Source organism: Schistocerca cancellata, chromosome 1 (genome assembly GCF_023864275.1).
Source record: "Schistocerca cancellata isolate TAMUIC-IGC-003103 chromosome 1, iqSchCanc2.1, whole genome shotgun sequence".
Lineage (NCBI taxonomy): Eukaryota > Metazoa > Arthropoda > Insecta > Orthoptera > Acrididae > Schistocerca > Schistocerca cancellata.
In genome coordinates this window covers 302,824,360-302,841,083 of record NC_064626.1, presented here as the reverse complement: position 1 = coordinate 302,841,083, position 16,724 = coordinate 302,824,360, and the positions used below count along the sequence as shown (strand labels likewise).

At 43.9% G+C, this 16,724-nt stretch overlaps 1 protein-coding gene across 1 annotated transcript in view; it reads right to left on the bottom strand.

Moving 5' to 3' along the window:
- Nucleotides 1-16,724, bottom strand: part of LOC126172322 (phenylalanine--tRNA ligase alpha subunit) — a 147,206-nt gene that overhangs the window by 109,363 nt on the left and 21,119 nt on the right. Inside the window, exon 2 of the mRNA XM_049920870.1 lies at nucleotides 1,742-1,879. Within this exon, the coding sequence (XP_049776827.1) occupies nucleotides 1,742-1,879 (138 nt within the window). The remainder of the gene's footprint in view (nucleotides 1-1,741; nucleotides 1,880-16,724) is intronic.

The following is a 16,724-nucleotide window of genomic DNA, read 5'->3' as shown; positions in this document are numbered from 1 at the left end:
CAAAAAGTGTAAATAAAAATCAACATTTCACACCAGTGTTCATTCACTGTTTATTGAGTTAGAAGTACTGTTACCAGTGATGTAAGGAATGCTCTATAGATGGAGTATACTACAGACAAGCGAAATGCAGCCACAATACCAGTTCAAAATGGCTGCCCCATTTGCAACATGCACCAAGGAAAAACAGCATTCTGGTGCAAACTATCTGAACAGTGAAGGTACAAAACCTATTGAAATCCAACAACAAATGGAGGTATAGCATGGTGGTGAATGTCTATCTCTGTGGTAAGTGTATGAGTAGAATAGAAAATTCAGAAATGGCATGACTTTTGTGACAGACATTCAGCGCCCAGGTCAGGCACACCGTGTTGCACAACAGAGTCTACTGCAGCAGCTGAAGCTATTTATTGTGACGGAAAATCACCATCTGACAGTGTATGAAACAGTCGCAAATCTGAATATTATTCATGGCTCAGCACATCACATCAATCATGAAGTGCTTAAGTTTTGCAAAGTGTCTACAAGATGGGTGCCATGGCAGCTCACTCCATGAATGAAAAACTGATACTCTGTCACATACACCATACTCACCAGACCTCATTCCGAGTCATTGCAATATGTCTGGGCAACTCAAAGAGGTGCTGTGAGGAAACAGATTCATTCCGACGAAGAGGTGCAGCATGCTACGCATACAACCAACAGAATTTTTTATAAGGGGAATCTGTACACTTCCTATGCGCTGCAGGAAGTGTCTCAAGCAACAGAGAGACTATGTCAGAAAATTATACACTTGTGTTTCATTTGTGTTCTGCTTCAAAATTTTACATATAAAAAAGAATATGAAATTATCCTAGATTTTGGAACTATTAGTAGCTTCCTTGGGGAGGTACTAGGACAGGCTGGAGGAGGAAGGGAAGGGTCACTCAGACCTCAGGATGGGAATGTGGGTCTCACGGGGATCATGTAAGGGATAAACCCCTGCAGTCACACTATCCACTCTGCCCTCGGTGGCTCAGATGGATAGAGTGTCTGCCACGTAAGTAGGAGATCCCGGGTTCCAGTCCCGGTCAGGGCACACATTTTCAACTGTTCCCACTGACGTATATCAATGCCTGTCGACAGCGTAGGGTCTTGATTTAACTATCATTTCACTCAGGATGAGAGGCAGCCATCTATGGTGAGAACAAGGTAGTCAGCACTGAAGGGGAAGAGTTGGTTGCGCATGGTGCCCAAGATAGTACCATATGTCGAATGGTTATCTTCCTTCATGTCTTTTAAATTCTAATGTCAGAGATTCAAATGGCTCTGAGCACTATGGGACTTAACTGCTGTGGTTATAAGTCCCCTAGAACTTAGAACTACTTAAACCTAACTAACCTAAGGACATCACAAACACACATGCCCGAGGCAGGGTTCGAACCTGCGACCGCAGCGGTCGCGCGGTTCCAGACTGCAGCGCCTAGAACCGAATGTCAGAGGATATGAATAAAGGATTACTTTACTCCTGGGAATCAACAAAACACAACAGTTTTAAATCCAAAACTTCCTTAAATTTTTCGATGAGCAGTGTAAGTTTTGTTATTTTCTCATAAATATCAGCCGCAGGAAGAAAATTTACTAATCTGTACAAGAAATTGACATGGCAGTTCAAGTTAAACTGTCTGTTAATAAATTATGAGATTAATTGCTACTGACTGTTTTACACAAGTTATCCAAAACTTAGCTGCACTTCATTACATACCTTCAAGTCTTTAAGAGGCATTCCCTCTGGAGAAATAGCATAGAAGGTTCGTGCCTCATGGCTTCCTTTATCAGCAACCACTGTCCCTTCCTCTGTCAGTTCCCACTTCTGATGTGATACTGCCTCTGTTGATACCAGCTGTAATTGCAACCAAATTTAGCAACAGTGTAGTGTAACATTCGTTTCACAGTGAAAAATTTAATGTCAGTAAATTAACAGTATTTGCATAGTACTGGGGACTATAGCCAGGAATAAGTTATTCTCTTTTGAAATATTACATCAGCTGTCACAGTGTGTATTATGACATCACATACCAGCCCTCCCACAACAAATGTCAGTGAGAAATATAGATAGTGATAACAGATTTACATGTAGCATATTTCAATGTCTACGTTCACTCCATATTTAATGCATTTTTTGCTACAAAAACTAAATGTACACACAGAAAAGCTGTACTACGTATCAGGCAATTTTTAACAAGTATTTTGTTTCAAATGATGTATAAATTGCATATCGTATACCAACCACGAAAATGCGAGGCGGGTTCACAATGTAACTGTTATCAAACATTGCAGCCAACAGCTCTAATATACTACTGTCAGACCTCCAAGGAAAGTTCTTAATGCACGGTAATATTAAGATATACTAGAAACAGTTGCAAAATGGTGAACACTTATGAAACACTAGAGAAAAGCTATGATGCTCTCAAAAAAGTTGCACCATGTATTAACAAAAATTGAAAATTAACAATAGTGAGATGTTCATGATTAATTAACATTTTCCCAGTAAAGTCAGGTCCCACACGACATGAAATGGCATATTCACAGCAGTAAACAAGATTTAGAAAAAGCTTTGTACAATGCAGACTGGTTGTAAATTATGTAAATTATCATGCACAGTAAGTTTTATCATCAAAATTGGAAAATAGTCCAGCAGATATACAGGAATCAGAGAGTAGAAGCCAATATAAAAGAACACAATGCAAAATTTACTGGAGTAAATAAAGGCATTTGGTAGGAACATAACCTTTCCCTCATTACTTTTCAACATAGGCCTACACAATGAGTCGGCAACAACTGAATGTATTGATATGCATGTTGAAGGAACAGCTATACATGGCCAAGTTTAGTATTTTGCTTTAATCACAGTCTGATCTGCACATCTGATGTTACGCTCCGAAAGGGGAACGGGAGGGGTGGGGGGTGGGGGTGGGGGGGGGGGGGAGGGGGTAGTTGGATTCAGCTCGTCAACTCAGAAAGTGGCCTGCCTAGAGGTATGTAAACGTTGTAAATGGTGGTTGTTGAGGTTTTTTGGACTTGCACAGCTATCGATTGCAATGTTGTATGATGAGGAACCCACTCTGTGCGAACCAGTTTACTGATTGCTCCACATGGTATCTCAGAAAAAGCATGGTTCTGACAGAATGTACTCAGAGCATTGAGAAATAGTCAAAAGTTAAGTGCGTTTCTTGTAGAGTAACACAACACAAATTGCAGAAGAGGAGGAGGTAAGGCTTTGTAGTTCCGGTAGGTGACAGTACTATCCTTTACAGTTCCACTGAATGGTCTCGTTTTGGGTGTCCAAGTTCGGAATGAAGGGGTCAGGAGGAATGGTCACGCACTCCAGATCTCTGCCTGTCACCGATGGTGATGGAACCACATCAAGGAACATTGATTCAGAATTTGATGGTTCTCCTCCTCCTCTTTCACAGTGTTTGTTGGCTGGGGTTCTTGCTAGGGCCTATTCACAATGAGTGGGCAGTCCTGGGACCAGAGGTCACAGTCCCTTCGATCACTGGCCAGTGTACAGCTTCTCACCTGTGGGTTTCCAGGGACAGAGGCCCCAAGGAGGAAGTTGTTCCTCAGGGCAGGTGTGGGAAGTGGTTCCCGAAGATGGTGCCGTGGGAACCACAAGAGAGGGTGGAGGGAGAAATAGTTTCAAAAAAACTGAGTTAGTGGAAGTTATGGTTGTGACTTTCACATCATTGGATATCATATCAACAGGATGTAGGCATTCATATTTCTTATATGCCTCATTATATGACAGGTAGTCAATATATATATATTTCTGTACTAGCTGAGAAACCTGGTGTTGCCAAGGTATTTATTTACAGCTGTGTCAGACGTCATAGGACTTTGCATATGTCTGAAGTAGTATGATTGGGGACATGAATGAAGAGCTTGTTTGCTTCACAAACACAGGAGAGAGCCACATAGAGCTGGCTGTACAAAAAGCAACTTACACTAAGGTCCATGCCTGCAACATGAGCATCTGACTTTGTTTATGGTCATGGCATAACATAAGCTCACTGAGAACTGTACACGTTTAAAGTATGTGGTAGACTGTTAGGAATAAGTGGGATTTGGTTTACAAAGAGCCACTCACCTGCACCACATCCCATCAAAATTTTTGCTTCTATGATGACACATTGGAAAGATATAACTAAGTTTCTGTGAGTGAAGGTTCTGGGGAGCAAGATAATACATAAAACTCTCTCAGTTACATTACTTCACTTTTGGAAGGAGTTTCCCAAGAGCGACTTTGTTGTGTTCTGCCCACTCGTCTAATATTGAGCGACCTAGGAAAGGTGCTGTCTCGGATCGCAGACAACAATTCAAGCAAAGAGTTGTTTACAAAAGGAAATGATTACAATGCTTAACTCTATGAGATACATATGCGTCACAAGATATACAATTCATAATACGAGTGAACCAACACAGTTTTTAAGTCACTACTGTAGCGTTCGTAGGTCGGCTCAACTGGAACTCTGGCCACGGCTGGTGGAACGGCGCTTATATCCTCTTGGCCTAGATGCCACTCCTGTCTCGGTGTCATCCTAGGGAGGGGTCTATCAGCATACTACTCGCTTATGTTTTCTCACATCCCTCTCTGCTCTTCCATTGTTGAGCGTCGTGTCAGTGTTTGATGTTACACTGGAACAGAGTTAGTGTCTGATGTTCTCGAGCGGCAGCACGTCTCGCCACATGATCTTTGATTAGAATCTTGAAATCGCATAACCCTCAATCTTATAAGTGTTGTGGTATATAAGAAACTGTCTAGCAGTCTTGGAGATTAGCATATTCACACAGACAAATGGACAGTCAAGACAGTTATACAGTTTTTTTATTAGTATAGATTTTCTTCTTCTTCTTCTTCTTCTTGAAGACTGGGCAAACTAGTGAACGTGGAGGATGGTGTTCCGTAGAATTGAGACACAAAGATGGTTGTTTACAAGGACTGGAGTGATTGTCCATGATTACAAAGTTGCTATATCTAGGCTCCGTCAAGCAGTGGGATGACAAATGACCAAAGAAAACAACTCACTGGCAGTAGGATGTAAGGTTTCACACCATAACTGAAGGGGATTTGGGGGAAGATTCTCTTCAAAGGCTACAAAAACGGCATCTGTATCTACTCTATTATCCTTCAGACCTTTTTGGATGTGTTAGACAAAATATACACCTTGCCACTCAAGATTAGCCCATGGCTCCTTGTCTGTTTGGAGCGTGAGGTCTCGGGGGAAGATGAGTCCTTGGAACATATTCAAAGTCCTGAACAGGTCACTGGCATGTCACCCAAATGTTCACCTGACTGCAAAGCTGTAAACTGTGCAGCAGAAGAGACTTTAATCAACATGATCCATTGCACATTTTGCCTAATGACTCAGCTCCTCCAAATTTATGTTTGATACGAAAAAAAAAAAAAAAAAAAAAAAAAAAAAAAAAAAAAAAAAAAAAAAAAAAAGGCTTTGACACAGTAAAGTATCTCCAACAGATTATGTATGTACTATTTACTGAATAAAGTGTTCCACTCCTAGATATCTGGCTTTCCCTCTTTTCATGGGGTAGCCAGGGTAGGGAAATCAATAGGGTTTTAACTGTCTGCACCAAAGTTTCGATTCCTCTCTGAAGAGATGGCAGGATCAGAACGGACATTGTTCTGGTATAATCCAATAGGTTTCAGGTGCAAAATATCTTCCATGATGTTACCTACTCCTGATCAAGGATTCTTCACATGGGCACCACCTAGCCACAGCAAAGGCCATCTGGCACAATGGCTACTGCCAGGAGCCCTAATGCCTCAGGAAGACAGACATATTCCTCAACATGTGTTTAGGCGTAGTGTCCCAAGCACCTGTAGTCTGATCCCTGCCATTCCATGGGACTTAACTGAAAGGATAAATAAAGACCCCAGTTTGGCTACTGAACTGGCCTTGAAGTGCAAATAAGAACCTATGCATTGATTGTGCAAGATTATCTTTAATACTACATGCAATAGGCACTATTCAAGGCATTCTTCCTCACTTGGTTCACACTACAGAACAATTTGGAAAATGAAGATCAAACTCAGAAGGGGACCACAAATTATTTCAGGCAAAAGGTGGTGAATGAAAGAGAATTCCAAGAAAGGCAGGTAGAACCTATGGAATAGCTGGGTTGACATCAAAGACTGCCACCTTGACAGAGAGCAAGGGAAGGAAGGATAGTCAGAGATGAAATGTAACAGTAAAGCACAGGAAGGAGGTGCTGCAACAGTTTGGGACTCTGTGATTGCCAAGCACCTATGCACAAAAGGGTTGAGTCTCCGAGAGGAGTAAAACTGAAGATAAAAAAAGTTGTAAAAACATAACCCAGAGTACAAGTTTTCTTGTACTGTGTCAGGCTTAAAATTACTTTGGGCCTCCAAATACACTAAGGTGGCAATTTGTTCCATCCCTGGCTGTGTATTTGAAGATCTGATACACCCAGACCTGTGAGACAGTTGGCAGCATGTTTCCTGAATGGCTTGGTCCCCTGGGGTTGATTCCTGAACAGCCACTAAAAGTTGGGAGGACTGTGACACTAAATGCCAATGACTGAGGCAATGCCGAGATTTTGAGGGCCTGATGAGCCAGAAGAAAGCATCACTGAATGCGGAGTAGTGGTTCACCAGCCCCTGCAGACAGACTGTGAACTGGGCTGGTCCCAAACTGGGCTCCAGTTGACATCCAAGTGTCCTCATGGTGGACAGCATTTAATACCTAGAGGTACAAATTATGGGCTGATCCAATAATTTCATAATTTAACCAGGATCTGACAAATGCTCTATAAAACTGTAGGAGGTGCATTCTGTCAACTCCTCATGCCTTTCTGCTGAAGCACTTCAAAATATTCCACAATTTGAAGCCTTTTGTTTGCCGGTCTGTCAGGTACATGAGCCAGATTAATTCTGAGTTAAATAGTATGCCCAGAACTGCATACTGTCCTTAAAATTTAAAATAGTGTCCCTTACTGTGAGTTCCAGTAAGTGAAAACTGCAACAAGCACTATTAAAATTCACCCAAGTAGTCTTCTCAAGTGAAAACCAAAAACCAGTTCTACTAGCCCAAGTTTCCAACCTCCTTAAGGTCATCTGAAACTGCCTTGTCATCAATGCGAGATTGGAAGAGGATTATAAGATTGTGAAGTCATCCACCACAAATAAAGAACTTTTAACTGGGCTTCTGACTGCAGAAGAGATGCTGTTGATAGTGATTGTGAACAGTGTGGCACTGAGTACACTGCCTATGGCAAACTCATTCACCTGAACAAAGTGGTCAGACAAAATATCATCAATGTGATAAGAAATGGCAGATGCGTCCAACTAGTCCTCATTCATGAAGTTGGAGAAGGATGTTGTACCTCCAAATGGTGGTATAGTATCGAAAAACATACCAACTAAATGGTATTGACGTAAGAAAGATTCCTGTATAGCCTTCTCCAGTACAATCAATTGTGTTCTTCAAGAATCCCTTTCTCAAAATGGCCATAATGGGAATTGTACTGACCTTGCCTGAAATCCACTTTATTGAGTGCAAATTTGTGCAGCATATGTGGACTGACTAATGGAAGTTGAAAATTCCTTCCACAAGTTCCTTGACTGTTCCCTTACCACTTGCCTTGCTAGTGCTCTCGAGACCTGAAGGCACGAACATTTTCAGTAGTTGGATGGTGCTTATATTGTCACAAAGCTGCGTGCTTGGATCTGAGTGTCAAGTGACATTCTTCATATTACCAAGAGACAGGTCATCATCTGAAGTGGTTACTAGACTGGGGAAAGGAAATGGTATCAGCTCACTGGATCACACAGATGACATGGTTCACCACCTCCTGGGTACATTCTTGTTATTCGGAGAAGGGCTGGTAACTATACAGGTATCGAATTGCCCTTTGGAGCATCCACCTTTGTGGTCTCCTGCCTACCACACTCTAAGTCAGCAGGTGAATCTGCAGCACTTCCCACTGAATTGAGTCTGCAATAGCTGGAGAGCAAATACAAAAGTCAGTGGCTAAGAAGATGACCCTCAGCTGTGGAAAATTGTGTCATCTGACCAGAGTTCAAAATGGATGATTTGGTTTTGGTTTTGTGTTGCTTTAGGGCGCAAAAACCAATTGGGGTCATATGTGCCCAAGTCAAAAAGAGACACCATACAGAAACAGAGGTCTGGAACTAAAAATTAAATGGCCTTCGCCATATTGCTTTGGCAGATAAAAAGCAAAATGCGGTCCACAGCTTGTGCATCATTTGCTAAATCAGTCGATAACTCAAGACAGCAAACCCAAGCAGGAACATAAGTGGTTAAAAAATGGGAAGTCCTCAAGAAGTGGCAGACAGTTGAAACTTGGGCGCAATATGTACAAAGTGTTGGGGTAGCACCACTTATCAAATAATGGCTAAAAAGGCAGTGCCCAATACACAGTCTGCTTAAAATGACTTCCTCCCGGCAGGAGGGCCGAGAGGAGGTCACCCAACCCACGAGGAGAGGCTTAAGCCGGAGCTTATTCCCATGAAGCGACTACCATTGGCGAAGCCAAAGGGACACCACCTCCTCATGGACGCCAACATAGAGATTATCAGAAGGAATATAGGAACTCGCGGGCTGAGGGAAGAGGACTGCAGCTTTGGCAGCAGTGTCAGCAGCCTCATTTCCTGGGAGACTGACATGACCAGGAACCCACAGAAACATGACATTGGCTCCACCAAAAGTGAACAAATGACAGTTTTTACGGACCCGACTCACTAAGGAATGAGCAGTGTACAGTGCACAGAGACTTTGGAGGGGACTGAGTGAGTCTGAGCAGAGGACACAATTGGGAAGGATGTGTCGCCATATGTACTCCATGGCCTAATACAAGGGGAAAAGCTCGGCTCTAAATACTGAGGAGTGTGCTGGAAGCTGATATCGAAAGACACGGGTGCCGATGACGAAGGCACACCCGACCCCACAGTCAGTCCAAGAGCCATCAGTGTATACAAAGGTACTATCACTAAGTTCCACACAAAGGTCGTGAAACTGAAGGTGATAGATCGAAGCTGGAGTAGTGTCCTTAGGAAGTGGATGAAGGCCAAGGTTAAAATGGGCCGCTTCACAAAGCCAAGGTGGTGGAGGGTTCACACCCACTGGGAAAGTTGCAGGTAGTGTGAAGTTAAGCTGCCGTACTAAATGCCGAAACTAGATCCCAGGAGGTAACAGAGAAGAGGGTCGTGCCCCAAACTGGCGATCAAGGGAATCATCAAAGAAGGAGGCATAGGATGTGTGGCCATGCATGGGAGACAAACAGCATGCACACCTACTTAGAAGAAAGTCATGGCGGTAGGGCAGTGGTAGTTCAGCAGCTTCAGCATACAGACTCTCGAGCATGCTAGTGTAAAAGGCACCCGTGGCCAAATGTATGTCTTGATGTTGGATAGTCCTGAGACAGCGTAAGATGGATTGAACGTGCAGACCCATAAACAAAGCACCCATAGTCGAGTTTTGAATGGACAAGGGACCGGTACAAATGGAGGTGGGTGGTTCGATCGGCGCCACAAGAAGTACCATTGAGGACTCGTAGGACATTGAGGGACTGCGTACAGCGGGCTGCCAGGTAAGAGACATGAGAGGACCAAGAGAATTTCCTATCAAGCATGAGTCCCATGAACCTCATAGTTTCAACAAACAGAAGGGCGGCAGGCCCAAGATGTAAAGATAGTGGGAGAAACTAATTGCATCATACAGATGGTTTTATCAGTGGAAAAGCAAAAGCCATTGTTGATGCTCCAGAAGTAAAGATGATCAATACATCGCTAAGATGTCGCTCAGTGAGACAGGTCCATGGAGAACTGCAATAGATGGCAAAATCTGCAACAAAAATGGAGCTGCAGATGCCTGGTGGGAGACAGGCCATTATAGAGTTAATGGCGATAGCAAAGAAGATGACACTCAGGAGGGAACCCTTAGGCACAGCGTTTTCCTGGGTAAAAGTGTCAGACAAGGCGAACACATATGCATCTTGAAAATTCTGTCTTTTAAAAATGCCTGAAGGAAATAGGGCAGGTAGTCATTGAAGCCCCACATGTAAAGAGCATGGAGGATACCAGTTTTCCAGCAGGTGTTACAGGCCTACTCCAAATCAAAAAACACAGACACTGTCTGGGATTTGTACAGAAAACCATTCATGACATGGGTGGACAAAGTAATGAGATGGTCAACTGCAGAACGCCGTGCTCGAAATCCACACTGAGCATTTGTCAGGAAACTGCAAGACTCGAGCTACCATACCAGCCAGGCATGACTCATATGTTCCATTGCCCTGCAAACGCAACTGTTAAGAGAGATGGGGCGGTAGCTAGAAGGAAGGTTTTTGTCCTTACCGGGCTTAGTTATGGGTATGACAGAGGATTCATGCCAGTGTCCAGCAAATGTGCCCTCAGCCCAGATGCGACTGTGTGTGTTAAGCAAAAAGTGCTTGCCCGCAAGAGAGAGGTGCTGCAACATCTGAATGTGGATAGCGTCTGGCCCTGGGGCAGAGGACCAGGATGAACTGAGAGCATGATCCAGCTCCCTCAGAGTAAAGGCGGCACTGTAGCACTCACGATTCGGAGAAGAGAAGGGGATCACCCGAGCCGCCTCCACTCGTTTCCAGTGGATGAAGGCAGAGTGAAGGTGGGAAGGGATCTAAACTTCTGCAAAATGGTGGCTCAAGATGTTGGAGATAGCAACAGGATCCACGATGACATCGGCACCTACTGTCAGGCCATAAATGGTGGAATGGATCATGGATCCAGAGAGCCGTCAGAGGTTAGCCCACACAACAGAGGAAGGTGTGGAACTGTTAAAAGAACTAGTGAATGAAATCCAACTAGCTCATTTGCTATCCCAAAGAACTCTATGACACTTGGCACATATGTTTATAATGAATGCAGTTTTTCAGTGTAGAGTGGCAGTTAAAAACGTAGAGACCACGTCTCCGTGCGTGAATTGCATCGCGGTATGCCTCAGTCCACCATGGGACTGGGACACGACGTGGTAAAGAGGAAGCGTGAGGAATGGAATGTTCTGCAGCAGTAGGGATAACGTTGGTGAGATAGTCCACCTGATCATCACAACTGAGGAAGTCTTGTTTTACTAAGGTCACCAGGGAGAAGTAAAGCTGCCAGTCAGCCTTAATAAGCTGCCATTTGGGCATGCACGTGGATGGGGTAGGAGTCGGCAAATGGATAGCATATGGGAAATGGTTACTCGAGTAAGTGATAGAAAAAAACGGACCACTCAATACAATGGGCAAGCTGGGCAGTGCAGAAGGATAGGTCCAAATAGGAATAGGTGTGCGAGGAGCTGGAAAGGAAAGTAGGTGCTCCAGTGATAAGGCAGAAGAGGTTAAGTTGGTTAAGGTCAGCCAAGAGGGCACCTCTCTGACAGGTCCTGGGAGAACCCCAAAGAGGATGATGCGCATTAAAGTCACCAAGTAGAAAAAATGGGGGAGGTAGCTGCCCAATAAGCCTAAGGAAGTCTGCCCTGGTGACATCGAATGACGGAGAGGCAGAAATGGTACAGAGGAAAAAGTCAGGAGGGGAAGGAAAAGGTGAATTGCAACAGCTTGAAGATGGGGAGACATGATGTTTGGTTTGTGGGGTGTTCAACTGTGCAGTTATCAGTGCCCGGAAGATGGGTAGTCAGGGAGATGGGTGGACTATGAATGTCATCCCTTATGAGCAGCATGACGCCCCAATTAGATGGAATGCTGACCTCAGGGGGAAGGTCGAAATGATACGGTAGGAAATGTGAAAGCTCAAAGCAGTCGTAAGGGCGCAATTTCATTTCCTGAAGGCAGAGTACAAGGGGACACTGCAATGTTAAAAGCAGTCATAAGTCCTCTTTGTGGGATCAAAGGCCGCGAACGTTCCATTGGAGGAGGGTCACGATGAGAAAGATGTAGGGGTGTCACCTCAGCAGCAGACTAGTGACAGCCAGAGAAGAGTCGTGACTAGAAGGCACAGAAGCAGGAGCATCCTGCTCCATGGGGTCCACAGCAGCATCGCCTTGCTTGTGCAATCTGTCTGTGGAGTCCAACACTGAAAAACGTTTGGCGGTGTGCACTTGCGACCCGGACATCAGCCGGGCTAAGGTATCATGTGGAGACACCGTCGAAGAGGTTCTTCGAGTTAGCGAAGAAAAAGACCGTTTGAGGGTGATACTACCTTTACACTGAATTGGAGGTCACACGTCTGCATGGCCATGTCCTTCATGGGGCGAGGGGTAACAAGAACAGAACTAAAGGTGCCAGTCAGGAGAATGCAGGGTTTGCAACTAGCCAGTAACTTGCGAGCTACTGGATAAGGCACTTTTCCTTTTCCTTGATCTCTTGACCAGCTTGCTCATCAAGATACACAGGACAATCCCGAGAGGGGGCGGCAGGCTGCCACTGTAATCTGTACAGTGGGGAGAAAGAGGTGGACAATCACCCTCATTCGTATCCCTACCACAGATGACAAATTTGGCTGGGTGTTGACAAGACGTTTTAGTGTGGTTGAAAAAATGACACTGGTAGCAGTGCATTGGGTTCAGAATATACAGCCGGACTGTAAAAATTTCACAGCCTGCTTTAATCTTGGATGGAAGCATCATTCTGTCAAAGGTGAGGAAAAGAGTGCGGGTGGGGTGGGCACTAAGAAGGAGTCTACCCTTTTCATTACACGATGGACGGCAATGACACCATGATCGGAGAGGTAATATTGGATTGCAGCCTTGGTTAGACCGTCGAGCAGCCTGGTGTAAATTACACCATGGGAAGAATTCAAAGTTCTATGGGCTTCGACATGAAAAGGGTAGCCGTGGAGAAGCAAGGCAGCAAGCAGTAGTGGTGCTTGAGAATAAGAAGTAGTCTCCAAAACCAAAGTGCCATTCAGTAAACGAGAGCAGGATTTCACAGGGCCAGCAATTGCATCAACACTTTTCTGAATAATAAACGGATTTACTGTGGCGAAGGACTGACTGTCTTCAGTATGTGAGACCACGAATAACCGTGGTGCAGCGTGAACAGTCTTTGAATCGTTAGCCTCATTACATTTAGGTTTTGTAGATGTTGATTGTGAAGATGATTGACTCATCATGAGGAAATCCCCCATGACTGCCAGAATCTCCGATGGTGTGCTATTTCCAACTGGGGGACCCATTCACAAGGGGGTGCACCTGCCTTAGGTAATTGTTCACACCTCAGGTCACACCTCCCAAACACCCGACAGAGGGACCAATCAGCATTTTGGGAAGGTTGCAGGTCAGGCAATCACTCCTCCCTGGGCCTGGCTTGTACCAGGGGGTACATGCGAATCCTACCTGTCGAGTCAGGGATGGGAATTACATGTTACCCAGTCACCTGTTACGTGTCAGACGCATGGGTCGGCCTTCAGGAGTGCCCAGGGGAAAAAGAAAAAGAGGAACCTAAAACGCCGAAGCACAGGAACAAGAGGAGAAGGGAAACAAAGAAAGGAAAAGGGAACAAAAAACAAAGGTGAGACTGTTCTTATGTCAGCGACAAGCAATGCCGAACTTTGGTAGCCAAGCAAAAATCTGCCAAAAAGTGACGATCCCCTTCGGGGGGTGGGGTTAAATGGACGAGATTCTTAGTAATTCAACAACTAGAGCAAGTGGTAGACGATCCTCACAGCACATTGTGTGCACTCAGTCACCTACAAAGAGAAATTGCTGGTGGAATGCCTGAAAGAGCTCTGTCAGTGCATCTGCATACATCAGATTGTGAGGTGGAAGATAAGAACTACTATAGTAATCTTAACTGGTGTGAGAACTTACACTGCAACTGCTTGGATGACCCTGACAAGAGGCACACCCTTAGCCCTGTATCCAATATCATCATCATTCCTGTAGAAGTAGTAGCCCCTTAACTCAGAAGCATCAGTGACTTTAAAAATGTTGTCCTTGTCCTTCCTCGGTAATTGTGATTTAGCCAAAACACCAGGGGAAACATTAGAGGGTGCCCAGCTCTCTGTTTCCTCCAATTGGATATCAGTATCTTCAGCTGTAAAAATCACCTTCAGGAAGCAAGATTGCTTGCAGAAAGAATGGTTGTGCTTTCACTTTCTTAGATTTCTTAATACTGTTTGTGTGACATTTTTCCTTACTTATGGGAAGACTTGATTGCATAGGTGGAGAGGACTGCTTAATGGCCCTCTGATGGTGGTATTTGGCACAGGTTCCAAATCCACTGTTGATGGCTTCCGAACAGTTTCGGAAATGTAGCTCTTCCTTCTCACAAGTGTATGTACTCACACTTGAATCTGTGGTCTGGCTTTGTGAGAGGCAACATACTTAGGGACTAGCTAATTAAGAGTCAATCCAAAAGAAGTAGCAAACACCAGATACTGCATAGCTCTGAAGGCTTTTTAGCTTACCAAACAGCATACATCTCATATTTCAACTCCTGAATTTTCCATTTCTCATTAATATGACCCGCACTTCCTGCTCCATACTGGGTGATCCACGGAGTATACAAGAGTTGTTCGATTCATGAGATGAGCCTCCACAATTTCTACACATAACCCTCCCCTTACACGCCACAGTGGTAAGACCAAACCTTCGACATCTGAAGCATAGCATTGGGTTGGGGAATAATGGTCGAATTCTGGAGTGTTGAAGGTTTGAATAAACATTGCAATATTTTCCAATGTGCCTTTAACTCTCCTCATACAGTTCTGCACTTCCATGACGACCATATTTTTCCGTTCTTCTTTCGACTTCCTGACAACCATATCTCTATTATATCATAGTAGTAAAAATGCCTTTACAAAAGTTAATGGTGTTGTGCAACTCAGTCACAACAGGATAGTTACCTAAGGCCTTGCATCCTAAGATCTTAGATACTTTGAGTAACACAGCAGATTAAACTAGAATTTATCCTTTGCAAAGTTATTTAATGCATTTTAAAGACTCAGCTATACTCTCCAATGCCTTGTGGATATAGAAAGGAGAGACCGCCTAAGGGTTCCCTCTTCTCTCTGGATTGTGATAGAAGTTTTATGGCAGGCAAACTAGTGTCCTGTTACCATAATTATGTGACTACTACTAGGGCGGACTGACCGACTGAGTTTTCTTTGTTGGGTGAGTGTAGGTGCTACCCGATGATAAACTCGTCCCGTCAAGAGCAGACATGAATTGATGTTGCTCAATAGGAATCCTACGAGCCGCAAGGGAAACTAATGTCAACCCAGGCAGAGCTCCACTTGCCTGGGCAAGCCTTACACAACTGCGGCACAGCACGTGCCTCAGATGTTACCTGCTACAGACTGTTTTACCTAACAGCCGTTCACCCCATCAGCACACAGCACACCCAGAAGCCACGAGGTCTTTTATAGAATTATGCATCTTCCTCGTTGTCCAGGCAGCGAATCAAAGAGTCTCATTTTCTGAGGCACACTATGTTCCACTGCCGCATCTAATGATGGTCGGTAAAATATTCCTATAGGTCTGGCAGCACAGAAAACCTGAGGTTGCAGTGAGCGTATCCAACCAATGTGTGGGAAGGTGGTTGTCACAGTTGACAGAAGTTAACAAGACTGCACGCCAAGTGTGATGCTACCTGAAGGGTGTGGTCAGGGAAACTCTAATGACTATGGTAGTGTAATAGGAAACCAATATATGATCTTTTCCCAGTATATGTAATTCTCTGCTCAATACATCGAAATGGCTTTGTGCTAGCATTAATGTTCTGAAGACAAAAAATCTCCATCCATATTTCAGGGGAGCAAGTACTTGGGAGGAGGTAGTGGACAAAAATACAATGCTAATCAGGTTTAGCACATGTGTCACAATACTAAGCTAGAGTCAGAAGCCAGAAAATCTAAAGCTCGAAATGAAAAGGATGCAGATAGATACTTGATAAATCAGTGATGTCTGAATGAGAGTATTTTTTTGGAGTAGGGATCAGATGATTATTCACATTGGGTCAGACACTGGTAGGGCAAAAGTACACATAATGAGTAGGGAAACTGAAAATATAGTAAAGGATTAACTGCAGCAAACATAAGCAACAGTATCGATGAATGGATATCCAACAAATATTTTTACCACACCTGTACACTTCTCAACTACATGTACAGATGAGAGTAAAATTGAAGAAGTATTTAAAAATATCAATGAAATCAAAAACTATGGGAAGGAAATGAGAATTTTATCTTAATGAAAAATTTGTATGCAGTCACTGGTGAAGGCAGAGAATGGAAAAATAATGTGAGAATTACGACTTAACTGCATCTAACTGCGTCGTAACTGCCGTCTGCTTCACGTCTGCTGTGCAGTGAGCTACCCTAATTTAAGTATTAACTGTATTTTTCTTACTTGTCACTTCTTCCGTGTGTATTTGCTTTTAGGAAGCTTTAATTTTCGAGTGCTCTTAATAGTGTTCCATAGATTTCGTGTTTGTTTTGAATACAGTCAGAGAGAGTCCCTTTAGTCAGCCATAGTCAGTGTCAGTGTCGTCGTAACTGCCACCTGCTTCACGTCTGCTGTGCAGCGAGGTACCTTAATTTAAGTATTAACTGTATTTTTCTTACTTGTCACTTCTTCTTCCGTGTGTATTTGCTTTTAGGAAGCTTTATTTTTCGAGTGCTCTTAATAGTGTTCCATAGATTTCGTGTTTGTTTTGAATACAGTCAGAGAGAGTCCCTGTAGTCAACCATAGTGCCAGTAGTG